At 40.5% G+C, this 16,811-nt stretch overlaps 1 protein-coding gene across 12 annotated transcripts in view; it reads right to left on the bottom strand.

The window, feature by feature from the left end:
- The window catches only part of MBD5 (methyl-CpG binding domain protein 5), a 98,811-nt gene that overhangs the window by 30,291 nt on the left and 51,709 nt on the right, over positions 1-16,811 (bottom strand). For all 12 annotated transcript variants that reach the window (XM_026089048.1, XM_026089050.1, XM_026089049.1 and 9 more), the window contains 3 exons: positions 12,324-12,426; positions 11,189-11,369; positions 5,787-7,925 (listed from right to left, as the gene is read on the bottom strand). In XM_026089048.1, coding sequence (XP_025944833.1) covers positions 5,787-7,925; positions 11,189-11,369; positions 12,324-12,426 — 2,423 coding nt within the window. The remainder of the gene's footprint in view (positions 1-5,786; positions 7,926-11,188; positions 11,370-12,323; positions 12,427-16,811) is intronic.

Here is a 16,811-nt window from a genome sequence, read left to right as displayed (position 1 = left end):
TTTTATATTTCAGTGATATATAAAAGTAATTTGGGGACCAAATCCAAAGGCTCACATATTAGAATATGCCACTTTGCACAAGTTTAATGGTTTGCACCATGGTGCAAACTTTGACCATACTGTTCAGTATTTTCTAGAATAGTCTATCTTGTCTGATGCATAGGAAGACAATTTTCAGAGAACCAAGGGCCTAAACTATTTTGAAGGCTACTACTACATCCAATAGTGCATTTAACCAAAAATTCCTTTTATTCAGATAAGACTTTATGCTTTAGTTTCCAAACATCATCAAAAAACCAGGTATGGTTCCAGCACCGTTCCTTTCCATCTGCCTCACAACCTAAACCATTTGCATTCATGGCACTCCTGGAAAATAAGAAAGAATACTTACCCCAGACTATAAAAAGGAAAAGAAAGAAAAAGCAGGTTGACAGAAATTAAAATTGGAAGTGATGCTGCTTACATCACAGGTCAGTATTTTTCACTTAGATTAAGCACAAATCCTTTAGTTAGACTAATGCAATTCATTCTTCAGGGGACTTAGTTTTGTGCTATAAGCAAAAAGCAAGAGAAAACAGAACATTTCAAACGGCAGAGCATTGGGACATGTCCTGAAGAAGGCCAGAAGAGACCACCCTTATTATTCAGTTAGATCCTCTGCACACTTAGGTTGTGAAATCTCCTAAGGACTCTCTGCTAATACGTTCAACATGCCCTCTGCTAGTGCGTTGCAATGTTTAGTATTCTCACAAAAAGAAAACCATTCATTTCTTTGATGCTGAATTCACCAGCTTTCAGCCACTAGATGTTGTCATTGCATGTCTGTCAACAAGGTAAAAAAAAAAATTATCCTCTCCATCTTCTCAGATATTGGCCAAGTATAAATACCTAAAGGAAGAGATATAATTCCCTGGCTATATCTGCACTTATTTGAAAGAGCAGATTCCCGAATGCTCCTTAGTGCTGGAGGATCTCATGGCCAGCTTGATGCCCTCCTCTGCCGACAAACCCACAGGATGGAGACAGCCAAGCCTGACTTCAGGACCTTTGGTAAGACATAGTATGGACTTAACCTCTAAGGCTAAGATATCTTGAGACCTGACCTGCGATCCCCATAGCAGCTGTGGCTCCTCTGAGCTCTCTAGCATTTCTGTACCTTTCATGAGGAGAGACCAGACCACCACATCCTAACTGGTCTTCTCAAGCCATCCACAGAGCCAAGAGCATCCAGAGTTTCAATGTGTATTTCCGTTTTCATACTTCCAAACATTTAACTAACTTCTATTTTCTTTCTTTTTTTTTTCTGACAGTTTGCATTAAGTCTGTTAAATCAAAGACTCCTAAGGCCTCTCTTTGACTCACTGTTTTTCAAGATAATATTCCATGTTCAACTCTGCATTCCCAATTATATTGCACTATAATTGGTGCATTAAAACAGGTTTTGTCTGAGTGGAAAAGAAACTCCTAATTGAATGGCATTGGTCACATGTGCTCCTCCTTATTTAATTTTTTAATTTAATTATATCTTACTACTCTTCTAATCTGTAAATTTCACCAGTACAATTTTGCTATCCTGAATCCATGGCAAGGAGAACCTCAATAGTTTTTTCCCCCTAATATGTATCTGTCCTTTATCTGTCACTATTAAACTTGTAGACCTGGAGTTTCTTGTACTTCTGATATTCAAATATTTGAGATAACTTATTGTCTTTAATCCTATTAGCTATGGTTATTAGATTAGTTCCCTTGGTTTCCCTTATCAACTTTATTTCCAAACATTTTTTCATTTGTTTTCCTTTATCCCATCCTTTATGCATTCTGCATTCTTAGCAGGGCTTGAATGTCGACTGTTCAACACTTACACACAGATTTTCTACGCTGTGAACGTCTGGACTACCTGCACATCCTAACAGCAAGAATAAAGCAAATGAGCCAGACTCTGCAATAACATATAATACACAGCGATACCTTCCCATTACAGAAAGAACAGACAAAGATTGCTTCTGAGGGGCAATGTGGCTTAATGAATAAATCTTAAAGCTGCCAGATTAGCAAACTGGATTTTACCTTCAGTTTGTATTAGAACTACGAGAGCTTGATTAGTAATGAGAAATACAATGTCAAAAGTTAGCAGAAATACTAATGTTGCTCATTGGAAAAAACGAGTCTAGTACTCAATCTCTTGGCCGAAAATGGACTCTTTTCAAATGAATAGCCCTAAATAATCTATACAGATTTGCTGCCAGTTCCTCCTATGAGACAGTTGTTATTAAACAGTGTTTGCAACACAAATATCGCAGAACCGAGAGCTGGAAACTTAATAAAAATGAAATGAATGTAACTGGTTTTCAAGTGCTCAAACTAGGAAAACCACTGAAAGTCTCCTACTGCATAAATATAAAATTTTATTTCAATATTTTTTTCATTTTTATTGCTATCACACTCATACTGAAAATTACCTGGAAACTAAAGATATTATCTGCAGATGAAGGAAACACAAGCTAGAACAACAAAACAGTGTTCTTGTGGTTAAAGTATAATTAAAAGCCCAGGCAATAACCAGCTAGCTAATTGTGGTGATTCTCAGTATTTTTTCTTTTAGGAACTATTTTCTGATGAGCAGCTATTCCGAACACTGGCACAGAAACAGAAAACAGATTTAGCAACTAAAATACGTAAAACAAAGCAAAAAAGGCCACAGACTCAAACGTGGACATGTTTGCTGAGTTTCCTGAAGACACCTGACTCAGCTGAACTGCTCTTGTACACCTGGTTCACCCTGCGTGTTTGACACACTCAACTCCATACACCAAAGCGATCGCCCTGCTACACCTCTGCACAGAATAACTCATAACCTTCCTCCGCAGCATTTTTGTCACATTGGACATAAGCGAATGCAGACAGGTAACTAACTTTTATTTTTTAAAGGTTAATATTAATGCAAAATATTCAACATTTCACATTTCTACAACACTTAGATATCTCTATCAAGTAACTTAAAACATTTAACTGAAATCAAAACACTGAAGTAGTCCTTGTACCATCCTGAGTAAGACACTATTACGAAGGCTTGGATTTAGAGCTTGTTAGCAATGACCCAGCAGCAATGGCAGTGGTTTCAAGAAAGCAACACTTCCATTCCACTGTAAAATATAACAAAATGCCCCTATCTGGATTTTAGCGTGCTATGGGTCATATTCAGCTGCTATGCTGGAGCCACACACTTCTGCTATATCTCAGGCAGGAGGGTGGATGAAGGTTTATGCACAGGTTTAGGGCCCTGAGTCTGGGAATAATGCACAGACATCAGAATCTCAAATTTTGATATCAAATGGGTCTTCAGGCTTCTAGCCTTCATGGATATTAATAAATAAATAACTGCAGGTTGTGTATATTTTGCAGCCCCCAGAACCAAAGAAACAAAAAACTTCACTAGTGAGGAACCAAGCATATTTCAATCTTCCTAGTCTTTGCCTACATAGAATTACCATTTGCCATTTGGATAGGGAAAATAGTGTCAATTTAAGCCCATACAATTATATTTTTAAAATTCTAACAGTTATCTCTATGGTATTAGAAAAACCACTGTTTTCTGGTTTAACTTCAGTTGCTCGGAAGAAGGTTTAAGGTAAATCAGAGAAGTCAGTTACAGCAGAACAAAAGTCCCCCTGTGGGGTTACATACACGTAACTATCCCTATATTGATGAGAACTGGACTAGCTGTTTAGGTTGAAACACGTTTCTTCAGGAGGCTTTGCCCAAGCCCGCAAGCAGAGCACAGCGAAGTGCACGTGCACGCCTCCGTCCTGTCGCTGCTGTCCCGCAGGAGGCTCGTGGCTCACACTACCATTGCGTCCTCCTCGTACAAACATTTGCCTTCTCAGGGAGCGATCCAGCTTGCCTGGAGGCAAGGACTGGCAATGCAAAGAAAGGCTCTGATTAACTGAAGGAGGGGTGATGACAAGCCGTGCTGCCTGCCCAAAAGTCAGTTTTTGCGTGAGCGGTCCCTGCTACAACCCGACCAGAGCAGGGCACGACTATGGGAAACGGCCGGGGCCAAAGTGATGGAGCAGGACCAAGAAGATCCCACGGGGGGATGTATTTAGATTCTCTATTCTTAGAAGTCCACTTTAATGACCTTTAGGTAATGTTTTATTGACAATTCTTAAATAATGCAAAATTTTTGTTAATCAGTTCCAGTCTGTATTTCCTGCAGGGATCTTGAACCTTTTCAATCCTTTCCCTAGGTGAGGCAAGTCACTACTGCTCAGTTTTCTGGTGGTAACTGCTGGTGTACAGGCTCTGATCTCACATCACCTTCACTCTTTTCTGTTCTCTGAAGGGCAATTTAATGTAGTTCAATGTTGCAATAACTTCACTGCTTTCTTCTGCTGTGTGGATCATGCCAACACAGGAGAACCCAAACCACTGTTTCCACTGAACTCAGCAGAGGTGGATCCCCACAGGGTTCATGCAAAAGGGATCTTGTAGTATGCACGGTGGTAGAAGAAAGCAAGCTTCTAAGGCAAAACTTGACCTTTCGTCTATTCAGGAGAGAGTTCAGGGTCTCAGGATAGACAGAAGGTATCAGGAAATACTCTTGTCAGCCTGGCAAGACAAAACTACCATGAAAGGGTTAATAGCTGATTGCTTGTGACATAAACCACCACCATATCTAAGGAAAAGAAGCCTTTTTCGCTGGAATGGAGAGAAACCACTAAAAGCCATTAGAAACTGTGACCGGTATCATTTTAGAAAAATTATTTTATCTAATTCAGCTCTGTATTTTGAGGAGTAAACAGCTCTCTTAGAAGCAGCCCTGGAATACATATCAGGTTCTTCCCTGGGCTAACGAGACAGCTTGCACGCTTACAGGCACTTTCGTTTGACCTGATGCAGTTTATCTATGATTGTATCAAACAAACACTTTGAAAGTTAACTGAGCTGCAAGACCGAAATATCAAATAGAAGTTTTTTCTGCTTACGAAATTAACACAGTATCGTCTTTCAAAAATTTGTACTTTGTTCAGCCAATAGTAGTTAAATGAAACCCACATTTTTGAGTTGTCTCCCTTTTATCTTTAAAGAGCACAAAGATAGTAACAGCTGCATACCTGCTTCCTCTGGAAGTCTTCATTGATGAACAAACCAGGAAATCTCGCTACACTCTTCCAACCAAATACACAGTTTATTCAACCATCTAATTATCAGCTTAGTAAAATTAACAAGATCAAGGCAAACACAGGCTTGACACTCCCCCTCCCAACCCCAAGGAAGGTTATTTCGCAAACTTTTGTACCCCTAGTATTTGCTCTAATCTCGACAGCACCCGCCTATTTAATGCAAGGGGCAGAGAGCACATACCTAGCCAGGAACAGACACTACTAGGTCAGCCATAGCATTCTAGGATTGAAGTAGCAGGACATGCTGCAAAAAACAATTTATTTGGGCAAGTGTTTGAAGAAAGTTGAGGTCTAGGTGTGTACAAAAGCGCATGGATTTTATTTATGAGGAGCGTGTGGAAGTTAATAGAAGCAAAGAGTGGGCACAGGAAGGAGGCCAGGATGTTTTTGTACAGAAAAAGGGAGATAGATTTTAGTCTACCACTGTTTTTTCTTATTGGTTTTATTTTTGAGTATCTGGATATCAGCATGAAATATGCATATTTTTTATATTGGTAAGTTCAGATTTCAAAAGTAGATATGCAGAAGGAATCCATTTAAAAATAGTCACAATATATTTCCAAACAGTCAAACATATGGGTATCCTTTTAAAAGGAAACATACCTGCTTCAGGACTGGTTTGATTACAGCTGCTAACAATGCTGTTTGGTATCACTGGAGTGGAGGATGCCTGGATTCTTGGCTGAGGTGGGTTCGGATGTAATGAATTTCCTAACGCCACTCCTGACTGACTGAGCATCCCACAGTTCCCGCTAGCCTGCATCTGATTTATTAAACCTGCCAGATGGTTGGTTGAGCCTGGGCTAGTACCGTGGACAAAGTTAGTGTTTGTGTTCTGGCAGTGCATACCTTCCCCTCTCAACGGTAAACTCTGTGCCAGTGAATTCTGAAGAGTGCCAGGGTTCATATTGGTGTCTGCAAAATGCATCTGGTTACCAGAGCAAGGTAAAACAGTATTTGAGCTCCCACAACTGGTGGTACTATTGCTGCTCATGTGAGAGCTTTGACAACTCATGGACTGAAGTAACTGGGACATTGAACTGATGGGAAATGAGCTTTGACTTTGTTTTCTTATCAAATCGGATCCAGCCTTGGAGACTCCCGAACTGTCCAACTGAGACTGTCTCAGCAAACTCAACACCGTGGTGGTTGGCTGCTTTCTTTTTCTCAGAGGATCTTTTTGCTGAGACATCAGTTTATCTCTCAGTGCTGCTCGACCACTTTGCCCTTCGCTTGTTGGTAGGAGCACATTGGCAGCAGGAGGGAACATGGTATTTAAAGTGCTATGTCCTTCGTTGTTGCCACCACTGGCAACAGGTCCAGAATTGCTACTGCTGTTATTGTTGTTACCAGCAAGTTTATTTTGATTTGCTAGCTGTGCTTTGGCTGCTGCTGAGAGTAAACTACTTGCTGGAAAAGAGGCAGCGTTGTGCTGGTTCAAGATCTGATTTAAAGGCATTCCCAGCAAACCAGGCTGACTCTTCAAGGAACCACTTCCAGCCGATGCAGTGGAAAAAACTGCATTGTTTGGAGGATTTAATACATTACTCATTCCAGCAATTAATGGGTTAGGGATGTCCTTGTATTGATTAAGTCCATCATGCTTGGTGGAAGGGCTAGATGGCATAGATGGTCTGGGTGACCCTATTGTTGACCTTGGGGACCTGGGAGGAACTTTAATACCACTACAGGATGACTGTGGTCCTACTGGAGGCAGCAGGAAATTTCCATGATCTGATGACGTGGAAGAAGAACGTGATCTTTGGGGAGAAGCCTCGATCCTTCCAATCCCGGACCCCATCATGTGAACAGGGGATGTCACTGGCGAAGGAGAGAGGGAAGTTGAAGCTGAATGCTGAACTCTTTGAACATGACTTCCATGGTTCAGGTGACCAGGTTTTACAGTTGGCAAAGGAAGATTACTTGGCAAAGGGACGACAGCAGGAGGCATGCTTACATTCATCACAGGTACCTGAGAGTGGACATTTGAATGGAAAGTAGTTGGGTTAATGATAACAGGATTCTGATTCACTGGTTTGCTAGGAATAGGGTCAAGTATGCCAAGCGGATCCTTTTCTGATGTTAATGGCTTTTTCTGAAGAGCACAAGAAGGCGGTGGAGGAGGTGGAGGTGGACCTTGGGGCGGTTTATGGTGAAACATTGCTCGTGGTACTTCCATACCAGTTGAAAAATTACACATAGGTTTTTTCATTACTGGGCTTTTTGTGGTCAAGGTTGGGGAAAGAGGTATATTAGTCCTTCCAGCCATTGCACAGGATGACTGTATGGGAGAACCATGTAGCATTACTGATGGTGGAGATAAAGGTGTCCTGTTCATGTGAATAGGACTGGAGTTGGGTGCTCCATGAAAATTGGGATTGTTCCTTGTGAAAACGTCAGGGCTTCCAAGTGGGTCAGTCCTAGGAGAGATTGAGCCATCTCCATATATCTGTGATCCTGATGAAGCTGGACTGGGCATCCCACCATGACTGCCACGATATGGAGACTTCTGTCCAAGTTCATTACTACCCAATCTCTGCCTAGGATAGACAGAATGAAGTTCTTGTTGCTGGCTTCCAGCCATTTCTTGCACGTAAAGCCTACCCATGGCATTAGATGCCCCTATCATCAACTTGAAAGGAGTCTTACATTCCGGCATCACAGAATTTGTAATTCCTTCATGTGATTTATTCCTCATTGATCTTGGAGTTGCTGCTTGAGTAGGAACTACTGGAGTTGCACCTGATATTAAAAACACAAGAGTTACTAATTAGAAATCTGAAATCACAATTCAGTGCATGAAAATATTTGTGAAAGCTAGAAAGCCTTTTAACTAAACTTCTGCCTAACCAGAAATAATACCTAAATCATCAAGTACTTGCTGGAATGGTGCACGCTCCCGTATTACATGGTGCAATTGTCTATATATTAACTCCATATCCCATATAAACGCTGTATGAATATGAACAAACTACTTTAAATCTTGTGTTTCTTAGGTTTCAAGCATACTGGCTACCTACATAGAATTTATTTTAGCACAGTCCTTCCAAAACATAAACTCCTAAAAGCGTTTTTTCCCCCCCTTTTTTCTCTTCCCTCTAACAACCATCTCCAGTGCTCTGCTCCTGAATCTTCAGCGTCACCACTTCGGCTACAGCGCTAGCTAGATGAGCTGGCAGGAGGAGTGGGCTGTCACTAACACGGGGAAAAGGAGTCTCTGGCACCATCTATTGAGTACAGGAGGAAACAAGGACCAACCAGGGGTGAGACCCTCTTTTCCTCTTGCCCTGCAGAGAGCAGGACCCTGCCCCAAATGCTGTCCCTGATGAGGATGGTTGGGGAGCCGTGCTGTACGCACTTAAGCATAAGCCTAATGCTGAGAAGGGGGCTACGCAAGGCAGGACGCAGCTTCCGCCGCTGCTCTGCACCAGTCAGTGGCCCTGAAGGCACCGAGAGCCGGACCTCCGAGTTAATTGGTTCTTGGTAACTGCTTTGTGGAAAGGGGAGGACATGATATAATGTCCTTTAATGCTTGACTGAATTAAGGCTTTTCCTGCAGCTTCTGCAACAGTTTTTGTTTGGGATCAGGTTATTAAATTTAAGAAGGGGCTCTTCCTTACATCCTTGTTTTCAGGATAAAGGCCTCGGGGATATTTACGTATGTGCACATGTGAATCCTGTTCTCTATTATGAAAAACTTACTGTAAATTCCAGTTTTGAGACCAGAATTTCCTACATGCACAAAGCCACTTAGGCCCACTAATACCAGTTTTGTTTTTTAAAAGCTTTTATTTTTTCAGTGTTTTACTTTAAGAATACCATCACAAGCAGCTCCAAGTCTGGTGGACTTTCTGCCAGTTTTGCCGCTCTGGGAATTTGTAATTCAGATTTCAGTGTGAGCTTAGTAAGGGAAAAATGAATGCATTCTTGGCATGCAGCCTCTGAATATGCAAAGTTAAATTTGAGTAATGAGCTAAAGATTTCATGTTCAAATGAATTCGGAGGTACCTTTAAAATTCCTTACTCACAAGAACTCAATTTCCTTCTTTCTTCAGTCTGGCCCTAGTAGACAGATGGCACTGACAATTCTGCCTTCATCCTATTTGCTCAACCAGCTACATCATGACAGAAACAAACATGATACCTTTCCCAAAATATAACCCAAGTCTCATTCAGTGGACAGATCTCAAGACTGAACTGCAAAATGAAATATGTACAAGAACCCTCACCTTGAATGCTGGACCTAAGCAAACTGCCAAATGTAAGTGTGCATAAATGAAAAGACATTCTTTCATTTATTAATGCACTTCATTGGGAAATTGTCTTTTTCATCTAGTGCACAAAATGCTTGTCAAGAGAAGGTAAGACTGAATAAACAGGATTTTTGTCTTTACTATTTAACTGGCTTTCCTCTTTTATTTTCTAGTCCTTTTTAAAAAGAAATGTAATTTAAGAACTACTAATAAAGAACAATAAAAAAATTAATATGGAAAATGCATAGTAATTTGGGAAAATGTACTGTTCGGTATAAAAACATAAATTACACCCCCAAAACCAACTTAAACAAAGCTTTAAAACCATAAATAGCAATCTGAAAATGCAATACTACACCAGTACCATGAACAACACAGGCATCTTAGCACTGTCTACATAACTGAAATTTATTATTGGTTTTTATAGTCTTTAAATTTTCCATTTCAAAGTCAGGTTGCAGATGGTTAGAAACTAGCCAGCTATTATTTTAGCAATATAGAATTGCAAAAGATCTCTCAGATTATCAAGGGCCATTTTCGAGCAGATGCAGGTGTCATAGCATATAATCATAAACTTACTGAGCTCTGTCTTAAAAGTAACTTCACTCCCTTGTCCTAACTGCTCAGATTAGCAAGACTACTTCAGAACCTTTTGTTGTAATCCTTAAAAACTTAGTTTTCAGTTTAAATTTCTGTGCAAATCGCATAGTTTTTGAAGCCTTTTTTCAATGCTAATTTTGTCCTTTGTTTAAAGCAGCTTTATTTTCTGGTGCCGATTCTCCTAGTGTCGTTACTGACAGCAGTCATATCTCCTTTCAGCCACCATTTTGCTAGGCTAAACGAGCCAAACACTTTTAGAGCGCCTTCGTAAAACAGGTTTTGCACTTCTCTAGCTATTCTATTGGCCTCTGTTGCACCAGCCTGAGTGCCTCTCTCCTGAGTGCTGCTAGCGAGAACAAAAGCACGGGAAGCTGGCGTACGACAACATTTGTACTTCTCTACTTCAGAATCACATTGATCTGCACCATACTGCCATCTGGTACTGCTCAGAGGCATCTTTGATCAGCTAGCATATCCAGGTCGTCGTCTTTCTCAATAATTCACAGGTAATAGCTTTTGTTATTAGTCCCCAGGTGAATAACCTTACAATTAATAGGTTTGTTGCTACACCTTTCTTGCCGTCCAGTTCTCAGTGACTGCCCGTTTTTTCAACGTATTACGATCTTCTCTTGTTTTGATAATACCTGTCAGCTTCATCCATCAACAAATTACTTCATTTTTATGTTGATATGAATAATTAAAATATTAATCCAGGTTGGTCTGAAAAAATAATCCTTGAGAAATTACAGTGGAGATCTTCTCTAGCTGTATATTCTGCCCTGCAATACAATTTCCCACTTAGCCTGGTCCTTAGCCATATTATAATCCCTTTATAATCACTTTACTCAGCTTCTCTAATTTCCCATGTGACAGAATATCAGACATATTACTACAGTTCCAAAAGATGAGCGCTAATGTATTTCCTTTGTTTAGAACAATCTGCTATCTTTTCCAAGAAAATCATGCTCTTAGTGTGGGATGACCTGCTTTTTAGACCCATTTTCTATCTATCTACATTTCTTTAATTATTCTTTTTTTCTGAACCTGTTTACAATTGCAGTATAGATACAGGACTTTTGGGGGTGTTTTTGTATAGCACTTTATAATTTTTAGAAATTAGGTAATTAGATGATTCTGCCTGATTTTACTTACTTGTTCCACCACCAGGACTAGTTAGAACTAGTGAAGGATGTGGTGCTTCCATGCTTTTATGAAGTGTAGCCACAGCAATAATTTTCCTTTTATGTATGCATAGTTTGGTGACATCTTCGTCTGCTTTAACATCTTCAGCAGTTCTCTGCTTCACAGCAGCTCCAGGATCAAAATTAAATACCTGGGAGTAAAAATTCCAACTTTTAAAATACTTATCATATAGACAGCAAACTTAGCAAAATATACCTGAACCAGAAATTTTACATTAAATTACATTTGCCTCTGTTCTTTAGATCTATCTGACAGGTCCCACATTGCACAGGATGTACCTTATAGTATGCTTTGAAACTGCAAATAAAAATTGAATATATTTATAATAAATAAACAGAGACATGTAAATTGCCATTTAGTAATATAGAACGCTAACACCCTGCAGTTTAAAAAGTTTAAAGCTGGGGTGGGGAGGAGAGGAAAAAAGAGTTACGTGTGATTGAGATCATTTTATCATTAAGAGGGAAAGTTTACAATTTGTATGTAGATGTTACAACTGTGTATTTTAGTATGTTATAGTGATTCAGCTCAGTTACTGGAAATAATACATCTCTGTTATATTTATGCATATGGAGCACCTTTTATGTCTACTTTTAAAACACGTTATCAAAACACGTGAATTATTGGTCTAATTCTAGCAGCTTCTGGGCTCCTATGAGGAAGCATTCCACACATCAGCTCCCGCTGAAGCTACTGCTGAAGTCCGTTTCTCTTTCCAGTTTTCGCACGTTAACACAACGCTGTTGACGGAAGGTTTCTAACTTGACAGGAAAGCGTTCAAACATAGCAAGAACCAAATCAGATCTTTTCCATGAATGAGAGTGGGAGAGACTGGGAAAGGGAAGGGGAGGTGGAGAGGGAGATTCATTTTACGGTTTTCCCTTTCCCCATTCATCTATATTCTGCTAATGAATAACCTCTCCCACTTACATATTTAAAAACCATACCAATTCCTTGGGTGCCTACCAGTTATCTCACTTTACATATACGTGATGTGAACAGAGGTTCCGTTCTAGTGTAGTGCACCAGCTGACATAGTGGATAAGGATGATAATTGGGGATACAGAAGTAGGCTTTTCTTTACCTTGGGAAGAACAAGAGGACATTCCAGGCCACACTTGCATGTTCCATCAGTCAGCAAGTACGTCTTCACCTGCTCCAAGCAGGATAATAAAGACCCACTGGGACTGAAAAGGAAGAGAATTGATAAATAAAAGCAATTTGATAGGTAATGACATCTATCTACTGTTCTAACAGCTCACATAGTGAACATGAAAAATAACACAGATATGATTTCATATTCTGTTTCACAGTACTTCCTGCTTTTAGTCAAGACCCAAGATGATGCTTTAAAAACAGCAAAAAAATCCTACTTTCAAGGAAGATCTGATTACAGAAAAACAAACTTGGCAAGTGTGGAGAAAAGAAAGTAGCTGAGATTATTGATATTTACTGTTCACATTACAGTCATGCTGGAAATCCTTAACTGCTGCCTGACAGCACCGAGATTGCTTTTCCCTGTCCTTTCTCTATCTATAGAGTGCAAGAGGGAGGCAGCCAGCGCAGTCCCCACGGACCTCCGCTCCCTCCAGCCCATCGCTGCCGCTCCAGGGAGGCAGGACAGTCGTCGGTACTTTTTAGGACTGGGACCTAATTTTAAAAGAAAACATTGCAAAAATGTGTTTCAAGAAATATGAAAAGCCAACACGGGAAATGGAGAACAGTAATAAACTGCTGCGGCTCTGTCTGTCACGTGCATAAACAATTTGGTTTTATTCAGCTAAAATTTCATATCTCTCACTGGAAGTGAGAAATATTACACCAAGAAGCCAGTCCAGTGAGTTTCTGATAAACCGCATATGGATTTCTCTAACTCCCACCAGAAAATCATTATCTCCATATCCAAAAATAGGACACTGGAAATTCTGCTACAGCAAAATCACTAATTCATAAGAGGGAAAAAAGTTCTCATGTCACAAGTCTCTAACTTCCAGATTGCTCTTTATTACTTAGCCATCTAAACTGTTTATTGGTGAAAGCATAAAATAATTAGTGAGGACTGGCCAAAACACTGGCTCCTAATGGCAGCTGTAAATAGCCCTAATTTTAACAAAAACAATGTCACTGGAATATTTTGGATCACAAAAAATTCAGAAGTCAAAATAGCAAACTATGACAAACTTTCATATTTCAAACCAAATGTATAAACAACTAATTCTGCATGACAAAGACTGAGTTATATATATAGCAACATCTGCAAATGACATTTAAAGTTATGTTAGCAGTTTAATTAAGTGGTTTGTCTGCCAAACCTGGCCTGAAATAGTCATTTTAGAGAGAACTACTTAGGTTGAAAATGCCTAACAGTGAAAGTTCTGAAGAAAGCAAGATAAAACAGCAATCTAAAAATACATAGTACAGGTATGAAGGAAAAACTGATAGGTAGGCTAGAACATCAACCCCCTCCTGCCTTAAACTGAAGCACCTTGGCAACGGGGATAACTAAATAAATAAGTAAATAATAATAATTAAAAAAAAAAACCCCAAAACACACTTTATTCCAAAATCCCAGAGCTGGCCCATCACTTTGACCAGACAGGATCTCACAGCCTGTTTGCAGCAAGCACAAGGGGAAGGTCTGCTCACTCCAGGCCAGCTCTGCAACTGAAGATGTGACTCAGCTTCCCATCAGAGAAGCTCAGTTTGCCATTTGCCCTACACTACCCCATCCACACGCAAAATCCCCATGGACCATTTCTGCGATGCTTTAAAAGCTCATCTTAAATGGCATCTCTGGGGATATGCTCTGGAGTCAGGATACCATTTTATTTGCGTTGGTAAAAGGCCTACTTAGCAGCAAGAACTAAGCTCTTGTGTAATTTTGCTTATTAGCAGTCCCTTGGCTTCCCAAGTGGCCCCAAATGCCCAGAACGGATGAGTTCTCCGGCAGTTCTCCGAGGGGATCACAAAGCGGCTCCGTTCAGCGCCGTGCAGGGAACCTCAGGAGACCACAGCCTTCACATGAACACACCGCAACGTGGACAGCCCTGATTCGCAGTGCTGTTGCCCACAGCTGGAGTAGATTTCTTTTTCTGCCCGAACCCTGGGCAGACAGAGAAGGCAGGTCTGATGAAACCCAGGCATACACGACAGCCCTACCGATGTCCCTCAGAAATCACCTCCTCGGCACGCTAGTCAAACCCTCCCTGGACCCGTGTCCTTGGAAGGTCTCCTCTGCGGGTGCCGATTTCCTCCCGCTTCTCTACTGCAAAGGGCAACCTCCGGCTTCCTTCCCAAGGCACCTCCAGCCTCCTGTCGCTGAGGAATCCAGACGCTTTAGGACCCCGCAGAAACAGCAGATTATAAAACCTATTTGGATCAGTTACTGACGGTTATGAAATCTTTTCCCATTATCAAAGGGCTTTTCTCAGTTTATTCCACTCGTGATTATTCACAAACAGCAACCTGAAGAAAAGCTCTAGATTCCTGAATTCTACTTTAAGACTGCAGCACAGTTTTACTAAGAAAATCACTGAGACTCAGAGTTTTTACCAGGTAATAAAAGCTTATTAATTTATGAATTTAATCCGGAGCTGATAGTTGATAGAAAATGTGTACGCTTTACATGGAAGCACAAATAAAATAAGTCCTTATCTAGCTGGGATCACCTATCCTAGTTAACTCATGTCGGGTCTTAATACGCACGCTGATTTCCCCTTAGATAGCTTTTGAGTCAATACTGTTTGACCTTCTGCTCTCTCAGTAAAGCCGTGAATATCCCCAGGGAAGCCGTTAGCTAGCGCAGCGCTAGACCAGGCGACCCGAGCGCTGGGGCACTCGCCAGCCGCGAAGGGTGACACAACGAGGGCGGACCCGAGCCAGCGCTGGTGGCACTCTGCGCCAAGCAGGAGGCTGCACCAGCCGACGTCCGCCCCGTCCAGGCAGCACGTCCGCGCTGACGGTGCCCTTCACCCAATAAGCACGTACGAGCCGTGGGACACATCCGAAGCGTTGCGTAGCCTTCCCTTACTTGGGACACATTACAGAAGGCAACCGGAGATTTAACCGTTGGATTAACAGGAAAAACAACACGTGGGCGAACCTTGGGGAGAGGGTGGCAATAACACGAGCTTCTCCAAGATGGAAAAGCCAACTGGTGAACTAAGCGGGAGTAGAAACAACAGTTTGCATCAGGCAATTTCGAAAGTTGTTTCTCCTGAACAAAGATCACATGCATAAAAACAAGACAGAGAAGTAACTGTCAGGATGATACCAACACGTACTACTTTATAAGCGTACACGAGACACACTTGAAGCAGCAGCACAGGCTAGGTGGCCTGCTTCTTACAGCTGTACAAAATGAAGTTCAAAATTAAGCAGGATAACCAGCTGTATAAAAATACCAAATGCAAGTCCTGCTGCCTGGATATAGGGATGACAGAAAAAACCCAACTCTTTCTTTCTCATTGATTTTTAACTAAGGCAGAGGCCCAGTAAATTATAGCTATAATGAGAAATACATGGGAAAAGTGATTTATCTTTGACATGCATATCGCTGACATGGACTTTGCTTGGTTCTGCTAATTAAGAATATAACAAGAAATCCTGGAATGCATTTGATTTTTTATGTTAGTTCAGTGTAAAGCTGGAGTATGCTTTGACTCATTAAAGAATTCTATATTGGTATTACATAAAATGTTGTGAAGAAGTGGTTATTTCAATCACAGAATATTGGGATAAGATTAAGCAAATAATAAGACTAGTAATCATTTAATATTAATGCGATGTAAATCTGATATATCTGTATTTTGTTAAAGCCAACTATGACTTTTTCCCAATAACATTAATTTATAGTCTGCCTAAACACACTCATTTAATAGTAATTTCAATTAATTTATTTGTGACTGTTTCAGGATGAAACAAAAAAAATCCAATAAGCTAACAAAATAAACAAATAAAACACCTAAAACTTCAGTGAGAGGTTACAGTCCAGGCTTGTATCCCTGTTTTTCTGCATGAGAAACATGGGGAAATCTGTACAAGTAAATCTTGCTGGAGAACACCAGTGATGTTGAACACAGAACCTTCACAGAATGTTTAAAAACTGATGATTTCCGGAGCTACTGAAGTTACGGAGTTACACCACTTAATTTCCTTCCAAAAGAAAGTATGAAAAATGCAAACATATAATGTAGATCTGGAACATAAACCCAGAAAAGACTTAAGGAAGAAGAACAGAATGGCAGAACAAAGTTATGTGACATTGCATGAACTAAGTTGAAGACTGGCTACTGACAGAAGAAGAAAGTCCCACTCTGTCCAATCTGCAAAAAGTTGTTTTTATGCCTGGTCACTGATGTGAACTCAACTGGCAAAGGATCTAATGAACATTCAGTGCTGGCGCAAGGGAAAGGCAATGTTTATGCATCTGGGAGTAAGATGGAGACAGCATCACTTTCTCATCATCTCAGCTGCAACGTATAACTTAATTCTCTGGTTAGTTTCATTATAAAAGGTTTGAATAATACAAATATTAAGTAAGGTTAAATCTGCTACTGTTCAACTTTAAAAT

Source organism: Apteryx rowi, unplaced genomic scaffold (genome assembly GCF_003343035.1).
Source record: "Apteryx rowi isolate R43461 unplaced genomic scaffold, aptRow1 scaffold_8, whole genome shotgun sequence".
Classification (NCBI taxonomy): domain Eukaryota; kingdom Metazoa; phylum Chordata; class Aves; order Apterygiformes; family Apterygidae; genus Apteryx; species Apteryx rowi.
Note: the sequence above shows the minus strand (reverse complement) of the source record. Positions and strands in the feature narration are given on the sequence as shown.